This window comes from Phyllostomus discolor, chromosome 12, assembly GCF_004126475.2.
Source record: "Phyllostomus discolor isolate MPI-MPIP mPhyDis1 chromosome 12, mPhyDis1.pri.v3, whole genome shotgun sequence".
Taxonomy (NCBI): domain Eukaryota; kingdom Metazoa; phylum Chordata; class Mammalia; order Chiroptera; family Phyllostomidae; genus Phyllostomus; species Phyllostomus discolor.
This window is the reverse complement of record NC_040914.2, coordinates 23207949-23233815: the sequence shown is the minus strand read 5'-3', so window position 1 is coordinate 23233815 and position 25867 is coordinate 23207949. Positions and strand designations below refer to the sequence as shown.

The 25867-nt window shown below is 48.9% G+C and overlaps 1 protein-coding gene and 1 long non-coding RNA gene across 3 annotated transcripts in view; one reads left to right on the top strand and one right to left on the bottom strand.

Moving 5' to 3' along the window:
• Positions 1–1570: 1570 nt before the first annotated feature.
• Positions 1571–25867, bottom strand: part of PPP2R1A (protein phosphatase 2 scaffold subunit Aalpha) — a 28481-nt gene continuing 4184 nt past the window's right edge. The window contains exons 2-15 of one of the 2 annotated variants that reach the window (XM_028529776.2): positions 23590–23680; positions 19840–19940; positions 15574–15806; positions 14431–14578; positions 14157–14312; positions 11837–11951; positions 11651–11721; positions 11073–11207; positions 8656–8829; positions 8302–8362; positions 7411–7565; positions 5652–5794; positions 3335–3426; positions 1571–1962 (exon numbers count right to left, since the gene is read on the bottom strand). In XM_028529776.2, the coding sequence (XP_028385577.1) occupies positions 1943–1962; positions 3335–3426; positions 5652–5794; positions 7411–7565; positions 8302–8362; positions 8656–8829; positions 11073–11207; positions 11651–11721; positions 11837–11951; positions 14157–14312; positions 14431–14578; positions 15574–15806; positions 19840–19940; positions 23590–23680 (1695 nt within the window). In that variant the 3' untranslated portion in view covers positions 1571–1942. Of the gene's footprint in view, positions 1963–2722; positions 3183–3334; positions 3427–5651; positions 5795–7410; positions 7566–8301; positions 8363–8655; positions 8830–11072; positions 11208–11650; positions 11722–11836; positions 11952–14156; positions 14313–14430; positions 14579–15573; positions 15807–19839; positions 19941–23589; positions 23681–25867 lie in introns of those variants that run through there. The other variant, XM_028529777.2, reaches the window with a different exon arrangement.
• On the top strand, positions 2237–2757 carry LOC118497760. Its single transcript, XR_004900295.1, has 2 exons — positions 2237–2512; positions 2550–2757. It is a non-coding gene; the product is annotated as an uncharacterized LOC118497760 (long non-coding RNA).

The following is a 25867-nucleotide window of genomic DNA, read 5'->3' as shown; positions in this document are numbered from 1 at the left end:
ACCCAACACACTGGGTCTGTTCCCATTTCTGGAAAACACAGCTGCACTACAGGAAGTGCTTGGAGTGGAGAGGGGCGATAACAGGGCATGTCGTAAGCCTACAGATCTGTTTAGATGGGAGGACTGGAGGGACAGGGCCTTCCTTCCTCACACTCCTTGAGGGTCTGAAAAGGAGTTAAGTCCACCACCTTAATCCCTGTCCTCTTTCCTTGGCCACAACCCTACCTGAGGCCCTGACCTCACTTTCCAGGACCATCACCCCTACTACCTCTGTGGTCCCCTGGCCTTGTCTGACCCCAGAAGGATCTTCCCAAGTCTCACTGGACCCTGTTCCTTGGGGCCAAGTTCAAGATCTTCACCCTTGTATCTGGAGGCTCTTTGGGATCTGGCCCCTACATCCTTCTCCGTGCTCACCTGTACCATGCCATTTCTCACTTACTCCATTCCCCATACTGAATTACTTTGTTTCCCTGAAGAGTAGAGGGAAGGCAGCTTTGCAGATGTTCATGTTATGACCAAAAGGTTGAAGATGCAGAGACATGCAATTTTATGGGAACAATGGACATTTTCCAGGTGGAAGGGAGTGATAAGGCTGGGAAGACTTGAATCCTGGTTGCCAAAGTGACTGCATTGTTCCTTTCAGTCTCCAAAACTAGGTGTCACCAAGTTCTAATCTGTCTCCTTGGGAATCTTTTTATTGTTCCCCTTTTTACCCACCACCTCCCTCACTCCATGCTACCTGCTCCAGCTCAAAACTCCTCTCACTTAAACCAGAATCCTCCTGAACCTCCTGTCCTTGTGCCCCCCCCCCCCAATTCTGATGCTGTCACTCCCTTGCGGAAACATCCTGTGGCTGTTCTGTCTTCCAGCAGGATGTTTAATTCTTCACCTTGCACCAAAATGCTCTATGTACTCTGAAATCAGCCTCAATTCCTTGTGCTGTTGATCCCTGACCATGTGCATAGCACAGCTAAGATGGAACTCGAAGTCTGTCACTGTACTGCGTGTGGCACGCTGTCACACTGACACACCTGCAGGTTTTCACATCTTGGCAGGGACCCTCCACAGACTCTGGGCTTGACCATGTGGCTGGTTTTGGTTTGTGGTGCAAAAGCACTTTTCAACTGGGATCTGTTCTCTTTCTCTTGGAAACTGCTTTGGAGACATATGCGATCAGGTAAAGAGGTCCAGCCACCGTGGACAGGCTACCTGGGACACATGCTGTCTCAGGCCTCAGCCCAGGTGCCAGCCATAGGAGTGAGAAAGTCATCTCAAACATTTCAGCCCCAGGAGATACCACAAGGAGCACTAGGACCTTCCAACTGAGCAAAGCCCAGACTACAGAATTATGAGGAAGAATACATCTTTATTGTTTGAAGTCACTAAGCTTTGGGGGTAGGTTGTTGTGCAGTAAAACAACTGAAACACCATGGTTCATTCATTTGAATGTTCCTTCAGTAATTACTGGTAGGCTGCCTGCTAAGCTAGAACATTCAACAACATGCTGAAAGTGATTATATTGCCCCTCCAACCCCTACTTCCCACCTTAATGAATTCTTCACTCACTCAAGTCCTTCAAATATTTATATCCTAGGAAAGGTACATCTGTTTGGGCTAGGGGCATGGCCACAATGAGCTTAAACCACAGGCTTCGCCCTTATGAAACTAACACAAAATAAGCTAATAATGGGAAAAACAGGGTTTCATTCACCCTCATTCCTCCAGGGCCCAGTTGGGCCTAAATTAACAAACAGTAAGGACTCACTAACGTAAGGACTGAGCTGGTGAAATCACCTTGCCACCCAATATACCAATTTCCCCTCCACCCCGCTGAGCCAAATTTCACTGAAGTATCACACCCTCATGCCCACTGTGAAACCTTACATGCACCGCCATCCACTAAGTCTCTTGCTCCTCTGTCCAGGCCTCACTGGCCCCTGCATCAGTTAGAATTCAGGTGACCTGCAAGTGATGAAATCCCAAACGAACAGTCATTCAAACAGTCTAACTCGGCTAGGTAACTGATACCGATATGGGTCGTCACAGCGTCAGGACCAATGCTCTTCTGATCCTGTTCTGTTCACACTGATTGGCCAGAATTTAGTTACCTGCCACACCAAATTTCAAGAGACCTGCGAAACTACCTTAAATCCAGGCTGTCATCTCTCCTGTTCCATTACAGCCCTGATGATCCTGAGACCCTCAGGGGCAGGGACCAACCCAAAGGTTCTCTGGTAAGTCAGAGCTACCTCACTGACTGCTGCTCTGTGCCAGGCACCACTACCCACCTGACATGCATGAACTCATTTAGTCTTCACAACCGGCTCTACAGTTTACATGCTACAGTTACTCCCATTTTGCAGAGTACAAAACCAAGTTCAGAGAGACTGGATAACCTACTCATGGTTACACAGCGCTTAATGGAAAGAACTGGGATTTGAACCTAGGCAGTCTGGCTCCAAGGTACCTGCTCTTCACCACCACCAACGTCTGCTAAACTGCGAAGCCTGTGGTTTAAGCTCATTGTGGCCATGCCCCTATCCCATAAGTACAGGACTCTGCCAGCCAGCACCACCTCAGGGACCCTCTATTCTGCAGGTCAGCTGCACTCCCCATAGGAATCCCATGCCCAGTAATAGGGCTTTCCCCAAAGACAGGGCAGAGACCATGGCCCTGATATGGAGCCCCCTCCTCCATGCTAGTGACAGACCAGAGGACCAGCTACTTCTAGACCTTTATTTCTCTGTGAAGGGGCGGGGGAGGGGAGGGAGAATAAAATAAAAACAGTACAGTTGACACACAAAAAAAAAACCACTGAGGGGGAGGGAGGGAGGTGGAGAAGTAGATTGGGGAGGGGTCCCCATTACAGCAGCAGGAACCAGTGACCTGGGATGTTCACCTCTCTCCTCCCTCAGGTGGAAGTAGCCACCCCTTTCTCTCAGGGTCACTGCCCTGTTCCACCTTGTGCTCCCCCAGCCCCTTGGAGGGTAGACAGTGAGAAGTCAGATTCCCAGGCTGGGGAGAAGAGAAACCGTGCTGGGGTGGGGCCTGGGGTCAGACCATGCACAGGGAGTGACAGTCAAAGGCCCCCCGCTGTCTCCCAAAGGAGGGAACTTGGGGCCTGGGGGTGGACACCAGAGGCCGGCGTTGGCTCCTCTTCCAGCATCAGGCGAGAGACAGAACTGGGGGAACAGGAACAGGCGGGAGTCAGAGCCACAGCTAGCCCACCCACAACTGCTCCTGTATCTCCCCTGCCAAGAGCTGCTGCTCCCAGGCCTTGGCCCCTCCTTGCACACCACCCTCCCAATGGGTCTCCAAGTTCTCAAAGCCTTACCAGTCAGGGCCTCCTGGGCAAAGTACTTGACGTCCACATCCTGGTCCTGAGTCAGCTTCTCTAGGATGGGCTTGACTTCACTCTGCAGCGTGCTGGAAGGAGAAGGGGAAGGCAAAAGAAAGGGTGACCTGGGCAGGGCTGGGAGAACAAGGTGCAGACACAGGCTCACATGGGAATTAAGAGATCTCTGGGCCCAGAACAGGCACAGGGAGGTCAAACAATCTGGGCAACAGGGACAGAAAATCACATGACCCACAGGTCTCTGAGGTCAGCAGATGGATGTCTTTCATTTGTTTAACCTGTTTACTGGGGCCTACTGGGGATGGGATGTGAACAAAGGTAAACCCAACACTCTTCATTCTTGTCCATGAGGAGCTTGGGCTAGGAGTGAGACAAACCAACTGATGGTAAGAAACAGAGGAGAGGCAAGTGCTAAAAGGGAAGTACTTGACCCTCCAGGAGCCCAGGGGAGGCACCTGCTGTCCTGGAAGGGGGCCAGGGAAATCTGTCTGCACAGACAGTCCATTGTGTTGGAAAATGAAGGTACACTTCAGAGAGGAACTAAAAGTGTAAGGTGGTGTCCTGGACCAGATGCAAAGAAAGTCATCAGAGAGGCAGGCATCGCAGGTCCCCTTCCATGGTGACAGACAGCTAGCTCCATTCATATATTCATTCTCACTTCTATCATCTGGATCCATTCAATTTTTGAAATTGATATAAATGGAATCACAGGATACATTTCTCCTGGGTCTGGCTTCTCACCCAACAAAATGGTTTGAGTCATGAGAGTCAGCTTCATTGTCGAGTACAGCAGTTCCTTTTCACTGTATGAATAAACCACAGTTTACCCGCGGTCCTGTTGTTGGGCTCTTGGGTTGTTTCCATTTCAGGGACAATGTGAGTAAAGCTACCACAAACGTTCTTCTGTTAGAAATAAACACTCATTTCTCTAGGATGTATACCCAGCAGTGGATGTGTCGGCTCATGGAGTGTACCTTCACTAGATTTCACCAGTTTTCAAAGAGACTGCACCCATCTACAGCCCCGCCTACAGCGTACCAACACCAAATGACCAAGCTTTTTATAGTTTAGCCATTCTGGGGTGTATTTTCACTTGCATTTTCCTGATGACTAGTGGTGTTGAGCATCTGATCATATGTTCATTGGCTATGTGGGAATCTCTTTTGTAAGCACCTGCTCAAGTCTTTTTTTCCCCCCACCTCTTTCTTGGGTTTTCTTTGGTGGTGGCAACTTGCAAGACAGTAATTCTGAGTAAGGTGTTCTGTCAGAAATGTGCACTGCAAATACCTCCTCCTGGTCAGTGGCTTGCTACCATAGATTCTCACAGTGTTCTCTAGATGAAGTTCTTTCATTTTACTGAGAGACAACTTATTTTTTTTCCTCTGGTGAGCTTTTTAAAAACCTGTGCCTACTGTAAGTCTTGAGGATATTTTCTGATGCTTTCTTCTAAGATCTTTTTTTCTCTTGATCTTTCTGATTGTTATCTCCAACTTTATGCACTCAGGTGAATGGTTTTCCTCCCACATGCCTATCAAACTGACCCAATCATCTATGGAAAATACTCACTTTCCTCCCCGAACCACAGGGGCACAAGCTGAATACACACAGGTCTGTTTCTGTGCCCTTCATCCTGTCCCACTGGCCATTCGAAAGCTGTGCCAACACCTCACTTTTTAATTACAGAAGTATCATAGTGAGTCTTGGTATCTGGTAGCACAAGTATTCCAACTCTGTTCTTCTATAGGGTCTCCTTGGCTTTTCAGATCTTTGTGTTTCCATGTAAATTCCAGAACCAACCTATCACTGCTGAGATTACACTGAACCTGCTGACACTGCCTGAGATTACACTGAGCCTCTACAAGAATTTAGGGAACCATCCCATCCAAAAATATTATGTAGGTCTTTTTTGAGTTCTCAAAGCAGTGGTTTTATAGTTTTCACTAGAGGTGTACATGTCTTTCATTAACTTTACTCCTGGGTATTTCATGGCTTTGGTGCCCTTATAAATTACACACATACAAAAATATTTGTATTTGTTAATTCTATTTTCTAATGATTTGTTGTTAGTATACAGACCTGCCGCCCTCTTACCCCTTCCCACCCGGTGAGTTAGGCCATGTGAATTCTCATTCTATACCTGAGGAAATTAACACCTTGGGAAAAAGAGACCCACCACAATGACACAAAAAGGGAAGAGCAGTGCAGCATCTCAAACTCTAGGCTCTGTCTTCAAAGGTCAAAAATTAAGATGACCAGACTTGCCCTGCCAGCGTTTAAGGGTCAGTACAGGCCTTACCTGTTGTCCAGGATGGGTCCTATCTTCTGCAGGGACTTGGCCACGTTGAAGCGGACGTTGGCGACAGGGTCCCCAGCCATACGTAAGACTGTGGGCAGCATGTGCTTTGTGGTGATGTCCTGCCCACAGACCTCAGACAGCACCTGGGATGAGTGGCAGAGGGGTGATTATCCAAAGTTCATGGCTAACTCCCACTTCCTTCTTCCTCTGACCAGGCCATATCAATGATTACCAGGCCTGAGGATAAAGCTGAGCAATATGAGGACTCTGAGCCCAGAGTTACCCTCCCAGGGCACAATTTATCTTCCTGAAGTTTCCATCTCCCCTAACACCCTCCTAATACTACTACCTCCTGGCCCAGGTAACTCCCAGCCTAGGTGGTCCTGGATCCATCTCCCTATTTCCCTTCATCCTCTGGGAATGGGCTTGATTCCTAAACCCCAGACCCCTTCCTTAGTTCAGTGGTCTCCAAGATGAGGCATGGGCATAAATTATCTGAACACTTGGTTATAACTGTTTTTAAATGTTATCCTTTTGCCCTGGCTGATGTGGCTCATTAGACTAAGTGCCAGCCTGCAAACTAAAAGGTCATGGGTTTGATTCCCAGTCAGGGCACAGGCCAGGTCCCCAGCTAGGGGTGTATGAGAGGCAACCAACTAAAGTTTCCCTCACGCTTCGATGTTTCTCTCCCTCTTTTTCTTGCCCCCCTCCAAAATAAGTAAAATCTTTTAAAAAAAGAACACATTAAAAAAATGTTATCCTTTTATTTCTAGCCACATGTATGGTTTATTTGTAAAGACCAGGAAGGAGCACTTGCTCTTATTACTTTACTGTTCTAAGCCCTTTGCATGTACAACCCAGTTATTGTCACAACCTGGTGAAGAAAGTGCTGTGACTGCCAGCACAAATCCTTTCCAGATGAGAAAACTCAAGCACTTAGAAGTGAGATCTGCTTCCCAAGGTCCGTAGCTAAAAAACTCAAGAGCTAGAATTATAAACTAGGTCTATGCCCTGGCTACTGTGGCTCAGTTGGTTGGAGCATCAACACATAAACTGAAAGGCTGCGGGTTCAATCTCCGGTTGGGGCATGAATAAGAGGCAACATTTCTCTCCTTCTCTCTCTCCCTCCCACCACCCCCCCTCTAAAATCAATAAGCACGTCCTTGGGTGAAAATAAAAAAAAAATAAAAAATAAAAATTAGGTCTAAGTCCTGCTGGGTAGCTCAGTTGGTTAGAATTTTCTCCCAGTACGCCAAGTTTGCAGGTTCGATCCCCAGTCAGGGCACATGCAAGAATCAACCAATGAATGCATGAGTAAGTGGAACAAAAAATTGATGTTTCTCTGTTTCTCCCTCTTACTCACTTCTCTCTCTAAAATCAATAAAAAAAAAAATAGGTCTGACACTGTCTAGAGCCTGCACAGTTTCCCATTCTATGATAAATAAATATGCATGCCAACGTGTGGGAAAGGATAGGGTGCTCAGAAAGGTTTGGCTATCACTGCTTCAATAGGCCAAGTGCCCCTCCCTTGTCCTGGGTTTCTCACCAGGCAGGTACCCACCCCCAGAGGCCCTGAGATTCTGACTGGGGGAGCCCCAACCTCTGGCCTACAGTTTCCTAGGGTTACATTCCTGGCACCCCAGGTCCCCACCACTTTCCCACTCTAAGCCAACTGTCTCCCCTGAGGACCCCCCACCCTCCCTCTCCCAGGCACACCTAGTTCCTAGGGACAGGCAGGTGGGTAGGTGGGGGTGCTCACATTGATGCAGAAGAGTGTGGTCATGCGGTGCAGGTAGTTGGGATCCCCAGACATGGCCAAGACCTTGGGGATGATAGTAGCATGGGCCCACTCCTTCCCAAACTTCTCCACCAGCTTCTTCAGGTTGCTGGTGGCCGCCTCACGGATGGCATAGACTGCAGGAGAGCAAGGGAGACACAGCAGGGATTCAGGAAGTGAAGGAATGATGTGTGTGAGATCTAACAGCCATGCTCTCTACTGACTCCTGAGCAGCCTGCAGCCCCTAGGTCTCAGGCCACAGGTGACCCAATAGCTCCTCACAAAAGGGCTCACTACACACTAAACGTGAGCTTTTCTTTTCATGCAGTATCCTCTCAACAGCCCCAAGACAAAGGTTCCATTACTGGTCTTGTTTTACAGATGGGACAAAGGGCTTTAAGAAGTGATATGCCCAGGCAAAGAATTTAGTGCTCAGTACTTGGAATGGTGCCTAATACAGACAGATGTTAACTTCTGGTTTTTTACCAGTCTTAGTGAAAACAGTGAGCAATGCTCACCATGGCCCTAAAATACTGGGATGAGAACTCCCAGGTTTCATGAAAGAAGTGTGGTAGGTGACTTGCTTAATAAGCTTCAAAAGCCAGGAGGTGCGATTCAAACCCAGGCCTGTCTGCTCGGTGGCCTTTGGACTCTCCACTACACTAGGCAGCCCCTAGGTGATCTGTTATGTCCCCCTCCAACCCAACACCTCTCCAGGATACCAAAAAGCAAGGGAATTGGTCCACATCTGACAAGCACCTGATGCAAGGAGAATGACTCCAGCCTGCCCACTCTTCGCACTGGCCCCAGCCAACTTGCCACCCATCTTCCTGGAGCCCCATCTCCTCCTCCAGCCCACCGGAGGCAACTCACCATGATCCACAAGCCAAGCCATGCACAAGGAGTTGAGTTTCTCATCAAAAAACTCTACCCCCTGCAGGAGAAAATGAGTTAAGGGATGGAGGGAGTCTGGGTGGTTTCCAGCAAATCCCCACACAGACAGATAATCACGTCTCTGCTTCTCTGGAGGGGTTCCTTTCCCTTCTATTTCTAATTGAATTCTATTCATCTTCCAGGGCCCTATTTCCTGTGCCCCTTCCTCCCACTTCCCCGACAGTCCTCACAGCCTGCAGTGCTGGTCACAGCTCCCTCATCTCACTGCACCAACACTAGGCCCTGGCAGTTCCTCCCCCGGCAGTGTGCCTGGCACCCAGCCTCCTCACTCACCAGCTGTCCAGCTAACAGGGGCATATACTCAATGATGGCCAGCCGCACTCGCCACTTGGCATCCTCAGCCAGCTCCACAATGGCAGGGAGCAGGGACTGGGAAAGCTGCCGGATACCAATCACCTCATTTACACAGTCCAGGTTGGAGATGATGTTCAGCCGCACCTCTGGGCACTGAAGAGAGGACAGAGGGTTCTGAGAGTGTGCACTGCACATGGTGACCCAGAACAGGATGAAAACAGCCCAACGACATCAACTCTGTGTAACAAATATCTCCCGAGGACCTACTACTGCCCAGGCCAGCTCCCGGCCCTGGGGACACATTAAAGGCATATTAAGAAGCAAGCAACGTGGATTATTAAGAGAAGCAGCTTTTCATCCCTGGCTGGCATAGCTCAGTGGATTGAGCTCGGGCTGGGAACCAAAGCATCACAGGTTCGATTCCCAGTCAGGGCACATGAATGGGTTGCAGGCCACGGCCCCCAGCAACCGCACATTGATGTTTCTCTCTCTCTCTCTCTCTCTCTCTCCCTCCCTTCTCTCTCTAAAAATAAATAAATAAAATCTTTAAAAAATTATCTTAAAAAAAAGAGAAGCAGCTTTTCAAATCTCATAAATAGTACAAGAAATGTTCAGCTATTTTGAAAGACTTGCAGGACTTGCAGTATAGAAACATGAAACCCTGGAAAATATAAACATGTAATAATCCCATTAGGCTATCTGCTAGCTGGGAATACTTCTGGATATCAAACTGTGACAAGGAAACATTCATCCAGCCCCAAAGGGTGGGTAAGCCTATTCAAGTGCGCACTTGATCTGATCCACAAATGACTTAACACTGTGGGAGCTTATCATGATCACTTCTATTACTTTTATTCTCTCTGCTAGTCCTTGAGTTCCACAAGGAGCATGTCTCATTCAGCCTTCTCTCTCTCTAGTACCCAGCATAGTCTGTGGTCAATAGCAGGTGCTCAATACATTGCTGCTGAAAGAATGAACAATGAAATAAAGAAGTATTCTTAAACTGCCTGCTGACTACCAATATTATGAGTACTGATTTACAATACATATATATAGACCCCATCTACCTTCCATAAAGTATGTGAAGCAACTTATAAGACAAGGTACATAAACACAATTAATTCTTGTTCATTGAAACAGAAGCCCTACCAGGTCCTTGTTCTACATCACATATTCTAGACAGTAGACCCACCGGCTAATCCTTTCTAATGCACATCAAGTAAGAAATGGACCAATGATGAAAGTAAGCAAGTATGCAAGCATGCAGTGCAGTACAGGGTTACTCAGCAGGCTGGCACATTCCAATGGATGGTCTCTAAGCCCCTGGACTATTCTGCCTGGTTAGTCTTTGCTTACCTGGGTGCCTGGAGCCAAGCCAGACAGATTGTGCTAACAACCCAATTTCTGCTGGGGGCCTGTGGCCATGAACTCTGAGAGGGTGGGGACACAGTAACCAGGCTGGTGGCTCCATCCCAGGCCGAGGTGAACTTCCCTAGCAGCAGCACTTCTTGACATAACGCCACAAAGCATTAGTGGGAAATGTGAGTGCTGTCCATATGACTCCAGCGGCAGAGGACAACTAGAAGCTAGTGGTCCTGTACCTCCCTGGCTGTGGGACTTCACTCTTTCTTCAACAATAGCCTTGGCATTCCTTCCTAACACCTGCATCTGTTCCAGCTCCTCCATTCACCAGATTTAAGTCCACACTCCTCTGGCTGGGGCCCATGAGCCCCCCAGCCACTGCTCTCCCTCATGTTCTGTACCCCAGGCCAACTAAGCTAGGGATGCTCACATGACTGGCTCTGGTTAATGGGGTACAGGGGTGTGAGTAGGCTGATGGGTTCCCTCTTTTGGGCTTACAGGCCTAGGCCTGCTGCTGTCCAGTGCCTTCTCCCTTCATGCTGGCCAGGAGGTGCTAAAAATCAGAGCAGCCGACTCAGACACGGAATGCACTGAAGAAGGCAGAGCTAAACGCCCACATAAGCCCACCCACCTCTGGACTATTGTGAGAGAAACAATTCTCCATCTTATTTAGGCCACTGTATTTTGGGGGCTTAGCTTGTACCACAATAAACATAAACCTGTACTGTCATGGAATCATGGGATCACCCACATGTCTCTCTCCAGTGCCAATCTCTCTCTGAGGATCAAGACCTTCTTTTCTATTCTGGCACTTTCAATGCCCAGAAAAAGGACTAGCACAGAGTAAGGGCATGCAAAACAACTGCCCAATAAATGAACAAGTGGCTGCACAGTCCATCGAGCCCACATTCACTCATCAGAGATCTGGGTGTCTGTTGAGATTCTAGGAAATAACTGGCCAATCTGAGAAAACAGCTGACCGACCACCAGTTGCTTCTGCAAACCTGAGTTCAGAGCCTGCCCAGTGCCCTTACCTCATCCTTTAGCTGAGCCAGGAAGAGGGGCAGGAGGTGCTCAATGGTGTTGTCTTTGCCCAGGATGGGAGAGAGGCCCATGATGACTGAGGCCAAAGCCGATTTGACATGTTGGTTGGCGTCGGACACCAGCTCCTGGGAAAAAGAAGAAAGAGGCAGCCATAGGGTTAGTGGCCAAGTACACTCCAGTGCCTATGAAGCCTGAGTCGGGGTCTGCTTTTGCCCTTGTCATTCATGAAGCAGGGACAGCTTAGGTTACAAGGGGAATTATAATTTCCTGTATGTCCCACCTGCTTTGAGTTCAATGACCCCTGCTCTGGCAGTCCCCATCTGATCCCAAAGCATTCTGGATGTGGGGACTCAGTGGCCTTTGAGGGGGAAGCATCTCATGTTGAAGCTCAGCTCCTAGCCTCAGATTTTGCCTTCCCTCAGGGTCCCCAACTACTTCAAACCCAAGGTGGCCCAGCCCTAGAAAGCTGGGAACTCAGTTTGCATCTGGCTGTCCCTAAAGCCCAATCTCCACCCTTCTTTTCGGCAGGCCCCAGTCTGCTCTATTCCTCCCACTAAATCCCCTTTACCTTGATGCAGGGCAAGATCTGGGTCATGATCACATTCTCCCGACAGTCAGCTGAGAGATTTTCACAGAATTCTGTGGACAGGGGAAGGGAGGAGGGTGCAGTGAGACCTGATATCCTAGTTCTACCCCCACCCACTTGCACCTCCAACTCCCACCCACTTGTGGTGTTCTGGTCGCCAGCACCAACCTTTGACCTTGTGGGAGGCTGCGGCCCTCACCTCGGCCTCACAGTCTTTCATCAGGTTCTGGAAGGCAGGGACCAGGTCTGTCTTGGTGATCTCTGGCCCCACAGCTTTTTGGAGCTGCAGAAAGGGCAGGAGGTGAGGGAAAGTGAGAGAGTTTGGCAAGCTCTCTGGGCAAATGAGACCAAAGTCAAAATTAAAGGTACCAGAATTAGGGGTAAAAGTATGACCCTAAGCATTGCCAAGATCTAATCCTAGCCCAGGGAGTGACCCCAGGCAAGTTTCTGGACCTCTGAGCTAAGGTTTCCTCACTATGTGAGAGAGTTGGGCAGAGCAGGGCAGTGGTTACAAGTATGGCCCTGCAGTCCAACTGCCTGGCTCAAATTTACTTATCAACTGTGTGAACTTGAATGGGTCCCTTAATATCTCTGATCCTATTTCCTCCAAAGTAAAATATAGACCACAAGGGTACCTGCTACATAGTGGTGGTATCTACCCGAAAAATAGTAAGAGACTTCCATATGGCTCAGGCTATTTGGGCTGAGTTTTCCATTACCTGATCCCAAAACATTCTGATATAGTGGCTCTCACTGTTTGATTTATGTACTTCTGGTTTTTTTCTTTTCTTTTTTAAAGATTGGTTACCGGAAGCACTTAGGTAATTAAGGGGCAAGAAAGCATGCTAGGCTCTGCCTGTCCTGACACCAGGGTTCTACTGTAAAGCTGGGTCTTGAAGTCCTGGTAGGCAGCAGGGTGGTTCGAGGCTTAGAAGGAAATAAACAAGTAAAGACCTTGGAGGGCCTAATGCTATCCTGGGCAAATGTCACCTTGTATTCATATAATAAATACACTGTATAACCACGTAAGACCCCTGCTCTCACAGGGCTGAGCTCTTATCTAACCCCACTGTGAACCAGGTCACGCTGCCCAGGGGCCAAGGACGGGAAGGAGCCCCCTTCACTGTGGCGCTGAGGCTCTCAGCAGAGCCACGGCAGCACAACCACGTTGTGCTAACATTTTCACAGAGGAAAACAGATGTTCCTGGGAAATGTCATCCTCAGACTCCAAGTCCTTCCAGCAAACACAGGGGAAATATTCATAGAGACCAGGGGCTGCAGGGTGCACTGGCTCTGAGGCCTCTCTGGATGGGCCCTGCCTATCTCTCCACTCCAGCTTCCTCTCTGAAGGGCCCCCAGGGGCCATCCCTGACTGTGCCTGCCTGTGCTTGCTCTCCCCTCCACAGGTCCTTTGCACGTGCTGCCCTTTTTCTACATCAGTTCCTGCTCCAGCTCTCACCCACTCATGTTCTAGAACAGCTGTCACACCACCTCCTCTCCTTAGCTCATCCATGCCCACTAATGTGTCCGCCCCAGCACCCAGGATACTTGACTACAACATTTATCTCCCTGGATATTCCCCTTTAGGCCATCTGCTCCACGACAGATGGAAACGTGCTGAATTCACAGCATTCCAGTGCCTACCAAAGAACTGGTGCTCGACACACATACTAGTGGGATCAAAACACACGTGAGTGCCGTAGAAAGAGCACTGTCCCGGGATTCAAGAGATGTGGGATTCGTCCCTGTTCTGTCTGCCTGTGGTGTCACTGACTAGTCAAGCGTTTGGGCTGCCTGTGCTCCCCCCCCACCAAGATTCGTATGTTGAAGTCTCAACCCCCCAGCATGTCAAAGGTGACTATATTTGAAGACAGGGTCTCTAAAGCATTAAAGTGCACTGAGGTCATTAGAGCGGCCCTAAAGCAAAATGACTGCAGTCATTTTAAGGGAAGATTAGGACAAACACATGCACAGACGGACAACCATGTGAAGACACAGGGAGAAGACAGCCATCCACAAGCCAGGAAAAAAATCTCAGCAAAACCACCCAGCTGACAGCTTAACTTCAGACTTGTAGTCTCCAGAACTGTGAGGAAATGGAGTATACCCAGTGTGTGGTACTTTGCAACAGCAGCCCCAGCAAACCCCAGCGAAAGGGACAGGCTATGTTGTCCCTTTTGTCCAAGGACAGAAAGTTTGATCAGGTCAGGGAGGCACACACACTACCCTTCTCTGCTCCTGGTCACCCCCTCTCCCATAGAACTTGGCCATCAGAGCCCTTCTCAAAATGGTGCTTCAAGGTGCCACTACCAAGCAACCAGGTCGGTGTGTGAAGTGAGGTCCAACGGGATGATCAGAGATCACACTGCTCACACACCTGACGATGTCACCACAATGAACTTTAGTTGCTGCTACACGTGTCACTCCTTTGCATCTAAGGGCCTCATTTTGCCTATATGTGAGACACTGTTAATAGTCCCTCACTTACCTCTGTGAACTTGTCAGCCACCATGTATCGGACGCGCCAGGACTTGTCCTCAGCAGCCTGGCGCAGGGTGGGCATCACCAGGGCCTCCAGATCCTCCTGGGGCAGGAGCTGGGCAATGTTCACACACGCCTCCACCGCCAGCAGCCGCACCGAGTCCTAGGGGAGGATGTGGGCAGAGAGAGGGCAGCAGAGGCCCCGTTAGCACTGGAATTCTTTTTTGGATGCAGGGCCTGCCAGAGGGAGGGGTTGGGGAGGTCCAGACAGCAGAACCCACCTGCTCGTCAGAGGCCAGGTTGGAGAACATGGGGATGATCTCACTCTTGACGTTGTCCAGCTCCAGCACCTTGGCAAACTCCCCCAGCTTGGAGGCTGCGGCCCGCCGCACCATGGGGGTATCATCTGAGCACAGGTTCCGGAAGTACCTGGGGGTCAGGATGGGGCTTAGGAGGAGGAATCCTGGAATCTCAAGGCAGCAGGCAACATGGCAGAGAGGAGCAAGCAGGCTGTAGTCACAAAGGTCCTGACTTTGCCCTCTGAATCTTCCCTGCCCTATATAATGGGCAGATAGAGACAGTACCTATCCCACAGGCTCATCATGAGGCTTAAACGAATTCACGTGTGTGAGCACACAGCAGCCTGTCTGCACATGAGTCTGTGGAGAACCGTAGGTGCTGATTATGTTATAATGATCACATAAAATTGTGTAGCTGAGATGCTGGTCTGGGGCAACTCAAAGGTTTTACTTTTCAGCAGTGACCTATCCTGTTGGAGACACAGTAGGCTGAAAGCAGATCTCTAAGCACATGTGGGCAGCTGTCCAGTTGTACTTTGGGTGAGTAAGGGCTCAGGGCCTAGGCTTCCTGCTCAAAAGTCTGTGGGCTTGGTGGGTACATACAAGCCCACAGACTCCTCCTCCAGAGGGAGGAGAAAAAACACATTAATGGAAATTGCCATCCAATTAAAACCATTTTCATTCATTCTTCAGGGAGGCAAGTTTTGCGTACAAGGAATTCCCAGGGGGAGGAGTGTGGAGGAGGCTGAACCAAGAAACAGTGCATCCACCAAGGGCTCTGCACCTGGGGGAGGCCTAAGATAGCACCACACATCACCTGTTACGTACTTTTATGTGCCACATTCTGTTCTAAGCACTTCATCTGTGGTAATTCTTTTAAATCCTCACAAGAACCAATGGTTCAGAAGAAGTGTCATTTCCATTCATAAACAAGCAAGAGGCAGTGTCTGGATTGGAGGCCAGGCCTTTGGTGACAGCTTCTCCAAAGAGTGGGAAGGGAGCTGGGGGCTGAGAGAGCTCAAGGGTGTTTGGGACCTGGGGAGGCCTAAATAGGCTGGGGCTTGAGAGAAGAGGACCAGGCTGAGGGGGAGGCTGAGCTTCTCAGGGGCCATGGCCAGGACTCACTGTCGAAGTTCTGCCTTCACGGCACTGGATACACGGGGGTAGCAGACAGAGAAGAGGCCACAGGCCGAGGTGCGGGAGGTGAACCAGTCGCCACCCGCCAGCCGCTTCACCAGTGGCACGAAGTGAGCCTCCAGGTCAGATGGCGAATGCTCGTGTGAGATGGCCCGCAAGGACTCCACTGCTTTGTCCCGCACCACTGTCTCCTCCACTGTGGCCAGCGACTCCAGGGGTGGCTATGGCACAGAGCATGATGTCACAGGATGGCTCCCTCCCCACCACCCCTGGCCCTGGAGCCCTGACCCTCCATGGGTTCATTTTCTCCAGAAACCTTCTGTGATCACCCCATCCCTGCCTTCAACCAGCGTGTCTTCTCTGAAGAACCACAACAAGCCTCGTTTAGAGGTCCTTAAGGGAGCTTCAGCGAGGTGGGTCTAGGAACCTCAAAATGGTAATTTCACTTTCTTTTTCCTTAAAAAAAAATCTTTGGAATATCAAGGTAACTCCCCCCTGCTTTTTTAGATTTTATTTATTTATTTTTAGCGAGAGGGGGAAAAGAGCGTTAAAGAGAGGGAGAGAAAAAGAAACATCAATGTGCAAGAGATACAATGATGGGTTGCCTCTCACACATCCCCAACAGGGGACCTGGTCCGCAACCCAGGCACATGCCCCAACCAGGAATTGAACTGGTGACCTTTTGGTTCACAGGTCAGCACTCAATCCACTGAGCCACACCAGCCAGGGAGATTCATGTCACTTTCTGAGGAGAGGGCCACAACTGTCACTAGCTTCACACTCCAGGCTCTAAACCAGGTCACCTGACTCCAGGGTCTCCAAGGGCTGAAAGCACAGCTGTGGTTTCTGACAGGCGACTGTATCAGGAGCTCGCATTAGCAGGGGACCCCAGGGCTTGGGACTGCTCAATGGTTTGTTGGTGTGAGGCCTGGAGGGACACTTGATTAGCTCACCTCTGTGTCCCCAGAGTATAGCAGAGATCCTAGCACAGGGCAGGAACTCAGTAAGCACTGATCTAAGGAAGGAAGACTCTATCACTCTATGCTGTTCAAATAAAGGTGTGGAAGTCTGAAGTCCAATATGGCCTGACAGATACAAGAAAAGAAGGCAGGAAGAAATCACAAAGGAAAATGCTGCCAGGGCCCAGACAGGTACCAGAATGAAGCACTAAGGAAAGGTGACAGGTGGGGACAACAGAGAGAGGCAGGGGCTATGGCATGCTGGCTGGGGAGGAAAGCTGCTTCCCACCATCAACCATCCCTGAGGGGGCTGGGGGGATGACACAGCTGGTAAAAGCCAATCTGGTTTTCCAAGAGTGGTCAAAGGGCCAGGTTTTAAGTGTAAAACAAATCTTATTTAACCTGTGCTACATCACAGATGGACCTTGAAGACATGCTAAATGAAATCAGCCAGTCAGGATTCCCATAGATGCAGAAGGTAGAATGGTGGTTTCTGAGGGCAGGGGGCGTTACTGGTCAATGACTATAGTTTCACTCTGGGAAGGTAAGATGCAGAGATGGATGGTGGGGATGGCTGCTCCATCATGTGAATGTACATAGCACTGTACACTTAAAAATGAATAAAACGGTAAAAATATATGTATATTTTACCACAATAAAACATTTTAAAACAAATCAAATAATAAAGTTTTTAAAAATCTCATTTACAAAAGGTTGGCAATGATTCAAGAGGAAAATGTAATGCTGCGCCAGCCCGAGGCCCCCCAGGGTGAGCCTTTGTCATAGGTCCTGCTAACTCTCCCAGGGTTTTGGGTTCATGAACAGCTCACAGGGGTGCTGCGGTGGGAGGGTGATGTCTCTGGGCTACTGCAGGGACTGGCACTCAGTCAGCGTTTACTAAGTGACTGGAATTGGAACTTATATAACCTGTTATGGTCAGAGATGCCTGGGGACCAAGGCTGGGCAGTAGTTAGCTATGGGTCTGTGCACCAGAGATTACCACAGGGACAGGCTCTTGCAGTGTGGTGCCAGGATGGCACACACCAGGGTCACCCAGGAGGTACCCCCAGCACACACCTGAAGAATCAGAGTCTAGGGTGGGGCTCAGGAAGGTACACACTCAGGAAATGCCAAATGAAGACCCACTGTGATGGGGCCTGTGTGTGAATAATAGAGGGCGGGGTTCCCAAACTGAGACCAAGCCAGGAGGGAGAGGGAGGGGAGAAGATCCTAAAATCATCTGTTGTCTCAAGAAGAGAGGGTCCAGACTCTCAAAGGGATCCACCATTCCAAAAAGGTTAGGAGCTGTGCATATCGGAACAATCCTGATGCTGTGGTTGCATGGGTACCTGGGAAATTAATTCCATTTTACTACCACCAAGATGGAGGGCTGGGTTGGATCAGGCGCCCTTCTGAGTTCCCACAGCTCACAGTCCTTGATCATGTGTATGGGATAAACAAACTGCACAATAGCTGTTTTCCATTTCTCATAACTTGTCAAAATCCAGGTAAACAGCCTCCTCCTCCAGGAGGCCTTCCATAACCCTCCCCATCTCATCTAAACTGGGTTAGGTGCTTCCTCTGGGTTCTAAGTAAAGGCCCCAGCTTCCCTCTTTCCCAGCTCTGAGCAGCCTTTGAAGCACCCAGGAGCCCTCTGAGGATGGTACAGAGGAGAGGTAATGATTAAGAGGCAGTAACCTGGGTTCAAATCCTGAATGCCTCTTTCCAACTCAGGTAATTCACTTAAACCGGCAGTGCCTCAGCTTCTCATCTGTGAACTGGGGCGTTTCTCACAGGGTCACTGTGAGATGTGATGGGTTACTATGCCTCAGGCGCTTGGCACATATGCCACACCGAGCACTGAGTGAGTGTCAGCCACTCTGACCTAACTCCTATCTAGATTCCCAGCACTGCCGGGCCCAGAGGGCCTCAGGATGTCTGTGCTGGCCAGTACCAGAGGTCACACATGACTGCTCCCCAGAAAGAAGCGTGGGAAAACTGGGGTTCACCTCACTGAGAATGCTCTGTGGGCAGACTCTGTCCTGACGGGGGAAGGACCCCTGGGTGCCAGTGCTGGCTCCCAGCAAGCCTGAGTCCTACCCTACCTGTGAGCTCTGGAGTTCTTAGCAGCATTTTCTGCTCAAGTCCTCTGAGAAGCTACTGAAAGCTGTGAATTCTCTCAGATGACAAAGGCCAGTGGCTGCAGAGAAATCCATGGAGTTCAAGGGCCCCTTTCAGGCCAGTCCCTGGGCCTCCCGTTCCTCGTTTCACAGCCCTATTCTACGAGAAATGTAAACGAACTCATTCACATATAGTTTCCTGTGTACATACAAACGTATTATACACATACATACAGGTGAAAGCTCATATACCGCCAATAAATGGCAATTAGCAAATTCCCTTAGACTTAATGCTGTTTGGGACAAAAGAAATCACCACATTTGCTGAAATCCAAGATGCTTCTCATACCACTAAAAGGAACAATGGCTGCTGATGATAACTGCAGGACACCATCAAGTGCAGAGGCCAAAGTCTGAAATGTGTCTTTAGAAACCATGAAATACAGAATGACTGGGGAAAACGTGAATGTTCAGGGGTCTGAGGAACAGAGAAAACCACGGCCTGGGCCAGCTCTAAGGTGCTTTCTTCCCAGATCACAGAACTGGAGACCTCCCTCCTCCTCTCCCAGACAGCAGTTACTTGTTAGCATCTGATGCATGTCTGTGTCCCTGGTCATCACAAGTGCAGGGCCAGACAGGCAGGCAGTGGGCAGGGGCCTGAGGGAGAGTCCAACGGACACACCCGGAATCCTAGTTCTGCCACTTACTAGCCATTCAACCTTGGACAAAATGCTCAACCTCTCGGTGCTCCAGTGATTCATCTATAAAAAGGGAACCCTCCCTACCCCAACGGTGGACATGCCCACATAACACACGCATTCATGACAACAGCAGCTAACACTTGTTAGGAGTTACTCTGTGCCTAAGGGCTTCTTTTTCTAAAAGATTTTATTTATTAAGGGCTTCTTAAGTCAATTATAAAGATAGATGTTAATGAGTTCCATTTAGAGATGAGCAAAGAACAGAACAGAGGGGTTAAGTAATTTTTACAAGTCACATAGTAAACCAGTGGGAGAAGCCAGCCTGACTCTAATGCAAAGCTCTGACTTATTGGATTAAAGTGAATGTCCAAAGTCCATGTGTTCTGAGGAGATGACCTCCCGGTGCCTCAGACATTGTCCCCTCCTTGACTCCCAAGAGGAGGGCAAAGGTACTTCCCCACCTTTCAGACTCACCAGCAGGCAGTGCACGTACTCGGGGCCTCCCACCAGGGTGGTGAAGGTTCCCAGCTGCTCCGCCAGGGCCAAGAGGACCTCATCCTCATCATAGATGGTATCTGTGGGACCAAGACAGACTGTGTTCCAGTTGCACCCAAAGTCTAACCCCAGCCTCAGAGATCTAAGCTGGAACAAGCAGCCTCACTCTGCTTCCTCAAATTGTGGGCACTGACAGCCCCCACACTGCCCACAACTGGCAAAGAGATCAAGGCACAGGCCTGGGTAGAATGACAGAGCACCCAAGTACTACTTCTGCCCCTGACAAGGTATGGGACACAGAGTGAGTAAGACCACCTCTGAGTCTTTTTTGCACCTGTAAAATGGTACTCCTCGCCTCCACCTCTCGACAAGGGTTAGGGAGGAGCAAATGGTCCATGTGAGTAAGAGCAGAGCCAGTGAAGGGAGCTTTTGGCTCAGTCCAGCTTTCATCCTCAGCACAATCTCTCTGCAGGAACCTCTTTCCCTCTGGTCTGAGAATTTCTTCTCCATCCTTCGAGACTTGGTTCAGCTACAGATTTTTGCCAAGAGTTCCTGACCAAATCAGACAGGTCCCTTCTCTGGGCTCCCCCCATTCATGCCACCTTTATCAGAGTCCCTTGTCATAGGAGTCCAAGCTGGCTCCTCTCTGTGTCCCAGTTCCTACCAGAGACCAGCACAGTGGGAGCCCAATCGGGTTTGCTGAAATAACTACATGACAGCGTGAGGAAAGAATGCTCTGTCCTGATGCTGAACCCTGATGCTGAAGACCTTTCCCTCCAGCTCCATCCAGTCTTCCCTGAGGTGGTAGAACTGCTGACCTCCACGACAGAAGATGCTAACATCCCCTAGCACCAAAACTTCCTGAGTTGAAGTCAGACCTAGGGCAATCCAGCCAGACTACATTTCCCAGGCTCCCTCCCCTACAGCTAGCATGGCCACATGACTATGCTCTGGCCAATGGGTTGGGGAGTGGAAGTGGCAGGTTTGAGCTCCGGGTCACCTCCTTACCACAGCCCTCTCATGATGTCATCACCATTGCCCCAATCTCGTAGCCACCAGCTACTCCTCTTTTCTGATGTTGAAATGTCAGGGTCTAAAGGCAGATACCAAGCTACTTCCCTCTGTCTCAGGGAACCTACACTCAAAGGTCTTTGCCACAAAACCACAAGGTGTGTTCAGGGCAAACCTGGGATTTCTGAGCATATTTTTCATTAATGTCTACCTGAGTACAAGACTTTAAATGGCAGGTTACTAAGCAGCCTGATGACAGACACACAGGTGACTTGACTCACCTTGGAGCTCCCCAATGTCTCACAAATTATGGCCAAAAATTACCACAGCACTGGTCTCTCTAACACAGTGGGGACATTATGTGGTAATTTCCCCTCATAATGCCAATTCTGAACCTTCTGTAGGTGGAAGCTTAGAGAAGGCTTTTAGCTTGTTCTGTTTGAAACAATATCAGCTTAGTATATCTGCCATTTACTATTTTGAACACTTTCTGATTTCTTAAAGCCTGAAGTAAAGAAAATATGTTATCACCAGGGACTACAGCAGCCCAAAGAAAACTTCCTCTTAAAGAAGTGGCTCCTCTTCAAGCTTATGGTTCCCATACTACTCTGTCCCCTATAGTCCCTTCACTTGGATTATTAGTATTATATGGGATTCTATAATATAATAAAGATAATACATACATTACACTCCCTGAATCTTCACAATGGCCCTAATTTATATTACATGAGTATTCATTCCTCTTTTACCGGTGAGGCAATGAAGCCCATTGAGGCTGACAGAACCCAGCAGTCTAGCCCTGACGTCTCTGCTGTTAGCTGCTGTCTCCCAAGGTGACATCTTGCCTCTGACCTCCTTTCACCCGTCCCACTCTCAATACAATTTTGCCTTGCCCATAGGTTTACTTTTCTACATCTCATGCTCCCAACCTCTACAATCTATCTACAATGGCTGCCCTGCCTTCATCTACTGAATTAAACCCAAACTGTCACCTGGTAACCCAAGGCCTGCAAAATCCAACCCACCATCAACCCCCTGCCCCTGCGCCTCTTCCTGATGAATCACCAGGTTCCAGCCTGCCTCCATTTGCAGTTTCTTCCCGCCGATTTTCCTGCCTGGGCTGCCTCCCTACCACCTCACTACAGAATTTGCCACCAGCATGGCACTGAGTGTTTTCTCTGGACCAGGCTCTGAGTGGAGCACTTTATCCTTCCACTGACCCTTTGAGTTAGGTCTGACTCTTACAGATGAGGGAACTAAGGCAGACAGGTGGAGTGGCTCACCCGGGTTTGCCAAGCAGGTTGGAGATTGGTGGCACCACTGGGTGTCAATTCCAGGTTCCTCCAACTTTTTCTTTCTCTACAACTTTTTAACTATTTTTTTACACTTTGAGTCACACCCCTTGTCCCTCACTGCCTCAGAAGTTATCCCTGACTTAGCATTTGAAAGCTTTCAGGTCTTTTCAACAGCTCAGCAGTGGAAGCCAGCTGTTTTGGGGCCATCTGTTCAATGTCACATGTACAGATGCCAACTCCTCACATGGCATTCAGAGGCAGATACACCTCTGTTCCTGAGTCATAGCTGAATCACTGTGGGCAAGTCCCTGTACCTCTTCAGACCTTACTTTCTCATGTGTCAAATGAGGAAGGAACACAAGCTCCGTCCCCTTCTTCCCCAGGACTGTCACTAGGTCCAAGAGAAAGGATTGGATGCAGGAAAGCTCATTAGCAACAAGGCTCTGTGTGACTCTGAGGCCTTCACTGCAATTTTAATTCATATAAAGTTGTAATGAGAATAATAGGAAGAGAGAATTTACTACTAATTGGCATCAGACATTGCCCTAAGTGCTGTACCTCAATCTTCACAGACAGGAGTGCTCAGAACAGGCTACTTGTTTACAGTTAAGCAGCACTTACCACATGCTGGGCACCATTATAGCACTTTACATGTCATCTTAGTTTTCCTGTCAAGTTATACAATTATGTCCACTTCACACATGAAGAACTGGAAGCAGGCAGATATGAAATACCTCGTCTGAAATCACACAGCTAGGAAGTAGTAGAGCTTGGATTTGAACCCAGGTAGTAGGGACCTGAAGACATTAACCAAAGCTGTGAGTTTGGAGCCAGCATGACTAGGTAATATCCCCTCTGAGTCACTTCCTAACAGTATGACTTGAGGAAATAAATTACTTCATATTTTCTTGCCTCAGTTTCCTCATCCAAAAAATGGCGGCAGCCTTACTGACCTTAGGAATTGCTGTGGGATTAATTTGGATAATGATGGCGACTTACTTGCTGAACACAGTCACCAGTCTGAGCAACAGGCAATGAACTCGCTCCTCACAAGAAAGGGTTTAGCACAGTGCCTGGCTCATAGTAAGTATTGGTGATTATTATTATACATGCTCACCTCATTTTACATATAAAACTATACAGAGAGTGAAGTAGTCTAAGTCACCAGCTTCTAATGGCTGGAGTGCAACTCACACTTGCCTCCACCTGCCTCCAGGCTCCTGTCCCCAATCCCTGCTCCTAACTTCCCAGATCATTTCCACAGAGGACTACACTTCTCTCCAGAGTCCCTGCCCACCCATGATGCCTAGCACAGGACAGACACTAACAAATGATCGTTAAATCCACGGTGAGGTCCCTTATCCAGCAGGTATCACCCTAATAGTCCCCACTCCACCCAGGCCCCAGGACTGTACCTCATTACCTGTAAGGAAGGGCAGAAGCTCACTGCGGGTCCTTTCCACACCGAGGGCCAAGGCAATGGTGGACAGCTTCTTGATGCTGTTGAGGCGAAGCTAATGAGAACAAGAAAAGGAGGGGGAAACATGAGCAAGCCCAGACTCAAGGAGTCTGACAGCACCCAGAACTAAGTATGTGTGAAGATACCAAATAACTTGGTGAACACCAACCACGCCACTATGACCTTGAGTCATTAAGTTACCATGGGGGCAACAGCCTCAGCAAAGCCTCTTTTGGGTCTTACTGGGCTGACACTCGTGCAGTGGCGCTCTCCAAGATCATTCTGTGGAAAACCATACCTACCTCTCCCCAACTTCCTACACATGCCCTCGCCCCGCCCCCGCCCCCGCATTGTGGGACACACTACACATCACACTCTAACAGCGGCAGCCATGTCACAGAGTATTTCCTCTGTGCCGGCTCCGGTACTAGTCTTTCAATGTTCTGTATGTTTGAGGTCTTCTATAATAAAACTTCAGGGAAAGCAGTGACTTAGTTGCCTATCTCTTCCCTTTTTGTCACCTTCAAACTGGGTCTCTGGGTTCTTCTGACATGTGGGCTATGGGGAAATGTACACCTGGGCCAGATCCATAACAGGCAAGCAGCTGCCCTGAGGACAGTGAGATGCGGCAGAGAATATCATCGTGATGATGCCAGGAACAATAGCAGCTAATGTTTAGAGGATGCTTACCATGTGCTTGGCAACATTCAAGGGCTCAACATGGATAATGAACATATTCAATCCTTAAACTCTGCTCTAAGGTAGATATTGTTACTGGAATCCTCCCTTTACAGGCAAGGATGCTAAGGCACATAGAAGGTCACTTGCTGGAAAGAAGAAGAGCCAGGACCAGAAGCTAGGTGCCCTGACCCTTAATCTGAACATCATGCTGTCACTTAGGGAAGATGCCCAAGGGGTGGACCCATGAGAATCAGGTCATCTCTGCTGTGGTGGAGAGCCTACCCTTCCACTGGCATCCTTGGAGATTCTGGGTTGGGTATTGTTAAGAGTATCTGCTGGGCCCTGGCTGGTGTGGCTCAGCAGACTGAGCATGGGCCTGTGAACCAAGGGTCACCAGTTCGATTCCCAGTCAGGGTACATGCCTGGGTTGTGGGCCAGGTCCCCAGTAGGGGGTATGCGAAAGGCAACCACACATCAATGTTTCTCTCCCTTTCTTTCTCCTTCCCCTCCCCTCAGTCTAAAAATAAATAAATAAAATCTTTTGTTAAAGAAGTATCTGCTGGTTTCTTCAGTAGACAGCACCATAAAGGCTTATGAAAGGCAGCATGGGGTAGTGCTTTGGAGCCACACTGCCTGTGTTCAAGGCTAAGAAGCTGCTTTACATATTAGCTGTGGGATCTGGGGCCATACTTTGCACCTTTCCAAGCCTCAATTTTCTTATCTGTGAAATGGGATTATAATATCTACTCTCAGAAGGTTGCTATGAGTACCAAGTGACACAATACTGGGAATACCCTAGCATCAGAGGTAGATCAATAATGGCAGTACGACCACCTCACCCTGCTGACAGGGTCCTGGTGTTGTCTGGGTACCAAAAAGTGCATGAGGCAGCTGGTTAGCTGTCCACCAAGGTCTCTTTCCCCACTCCCACAGTGAAAGAATAAAGAAAGCAAATATATCCACGGTACTTACTATATGCCAGGCACTATTCTTGCTATGTTCATGTTTTAACTTATTTGGTCTTTATACCAATCTCATAAGGTAAATACAGGATCACCTCACAGCAGAGAAAGGAAAGGCTAAGGGAGGTGAAGAAACCTCATGCACTTGTAGGTGCCAGAAGCGGGATCTGAACTCCAGCCAGCTAGCTCTTAACCTGTAACCACCAACAACCTGCATTTGTTTTTTTATTGGGAGGTGGGGGGAAGGGGAGCCATGGACCTCTTTATCAGGTCTAATAGCGACCACAATTTTGAAACAGAGATGAGCACCAACAGCACTATAAGTATCTGTAATGGCTGAAATGAGAAAGGAACAGTCATGATTTCCATTGGTGACAGAGTCACAGGTTTTACTAAGGCTACTTACAATATGCTCTTGTGATACTAGAGTTCATAATAGAAGGGGAAGTTAAATTTGATTTAAAGGTTAGAGAAAATAAAGATGTTATTCTTCTCATCCAAATTGACGGACCTGCCCTAAAATATAGATGGACCTCAGGTTAAGAGCTGCATCGGCTAACTGTTGCTCCTTAACCCTTGGTTTTCAGCTGTGCACATGA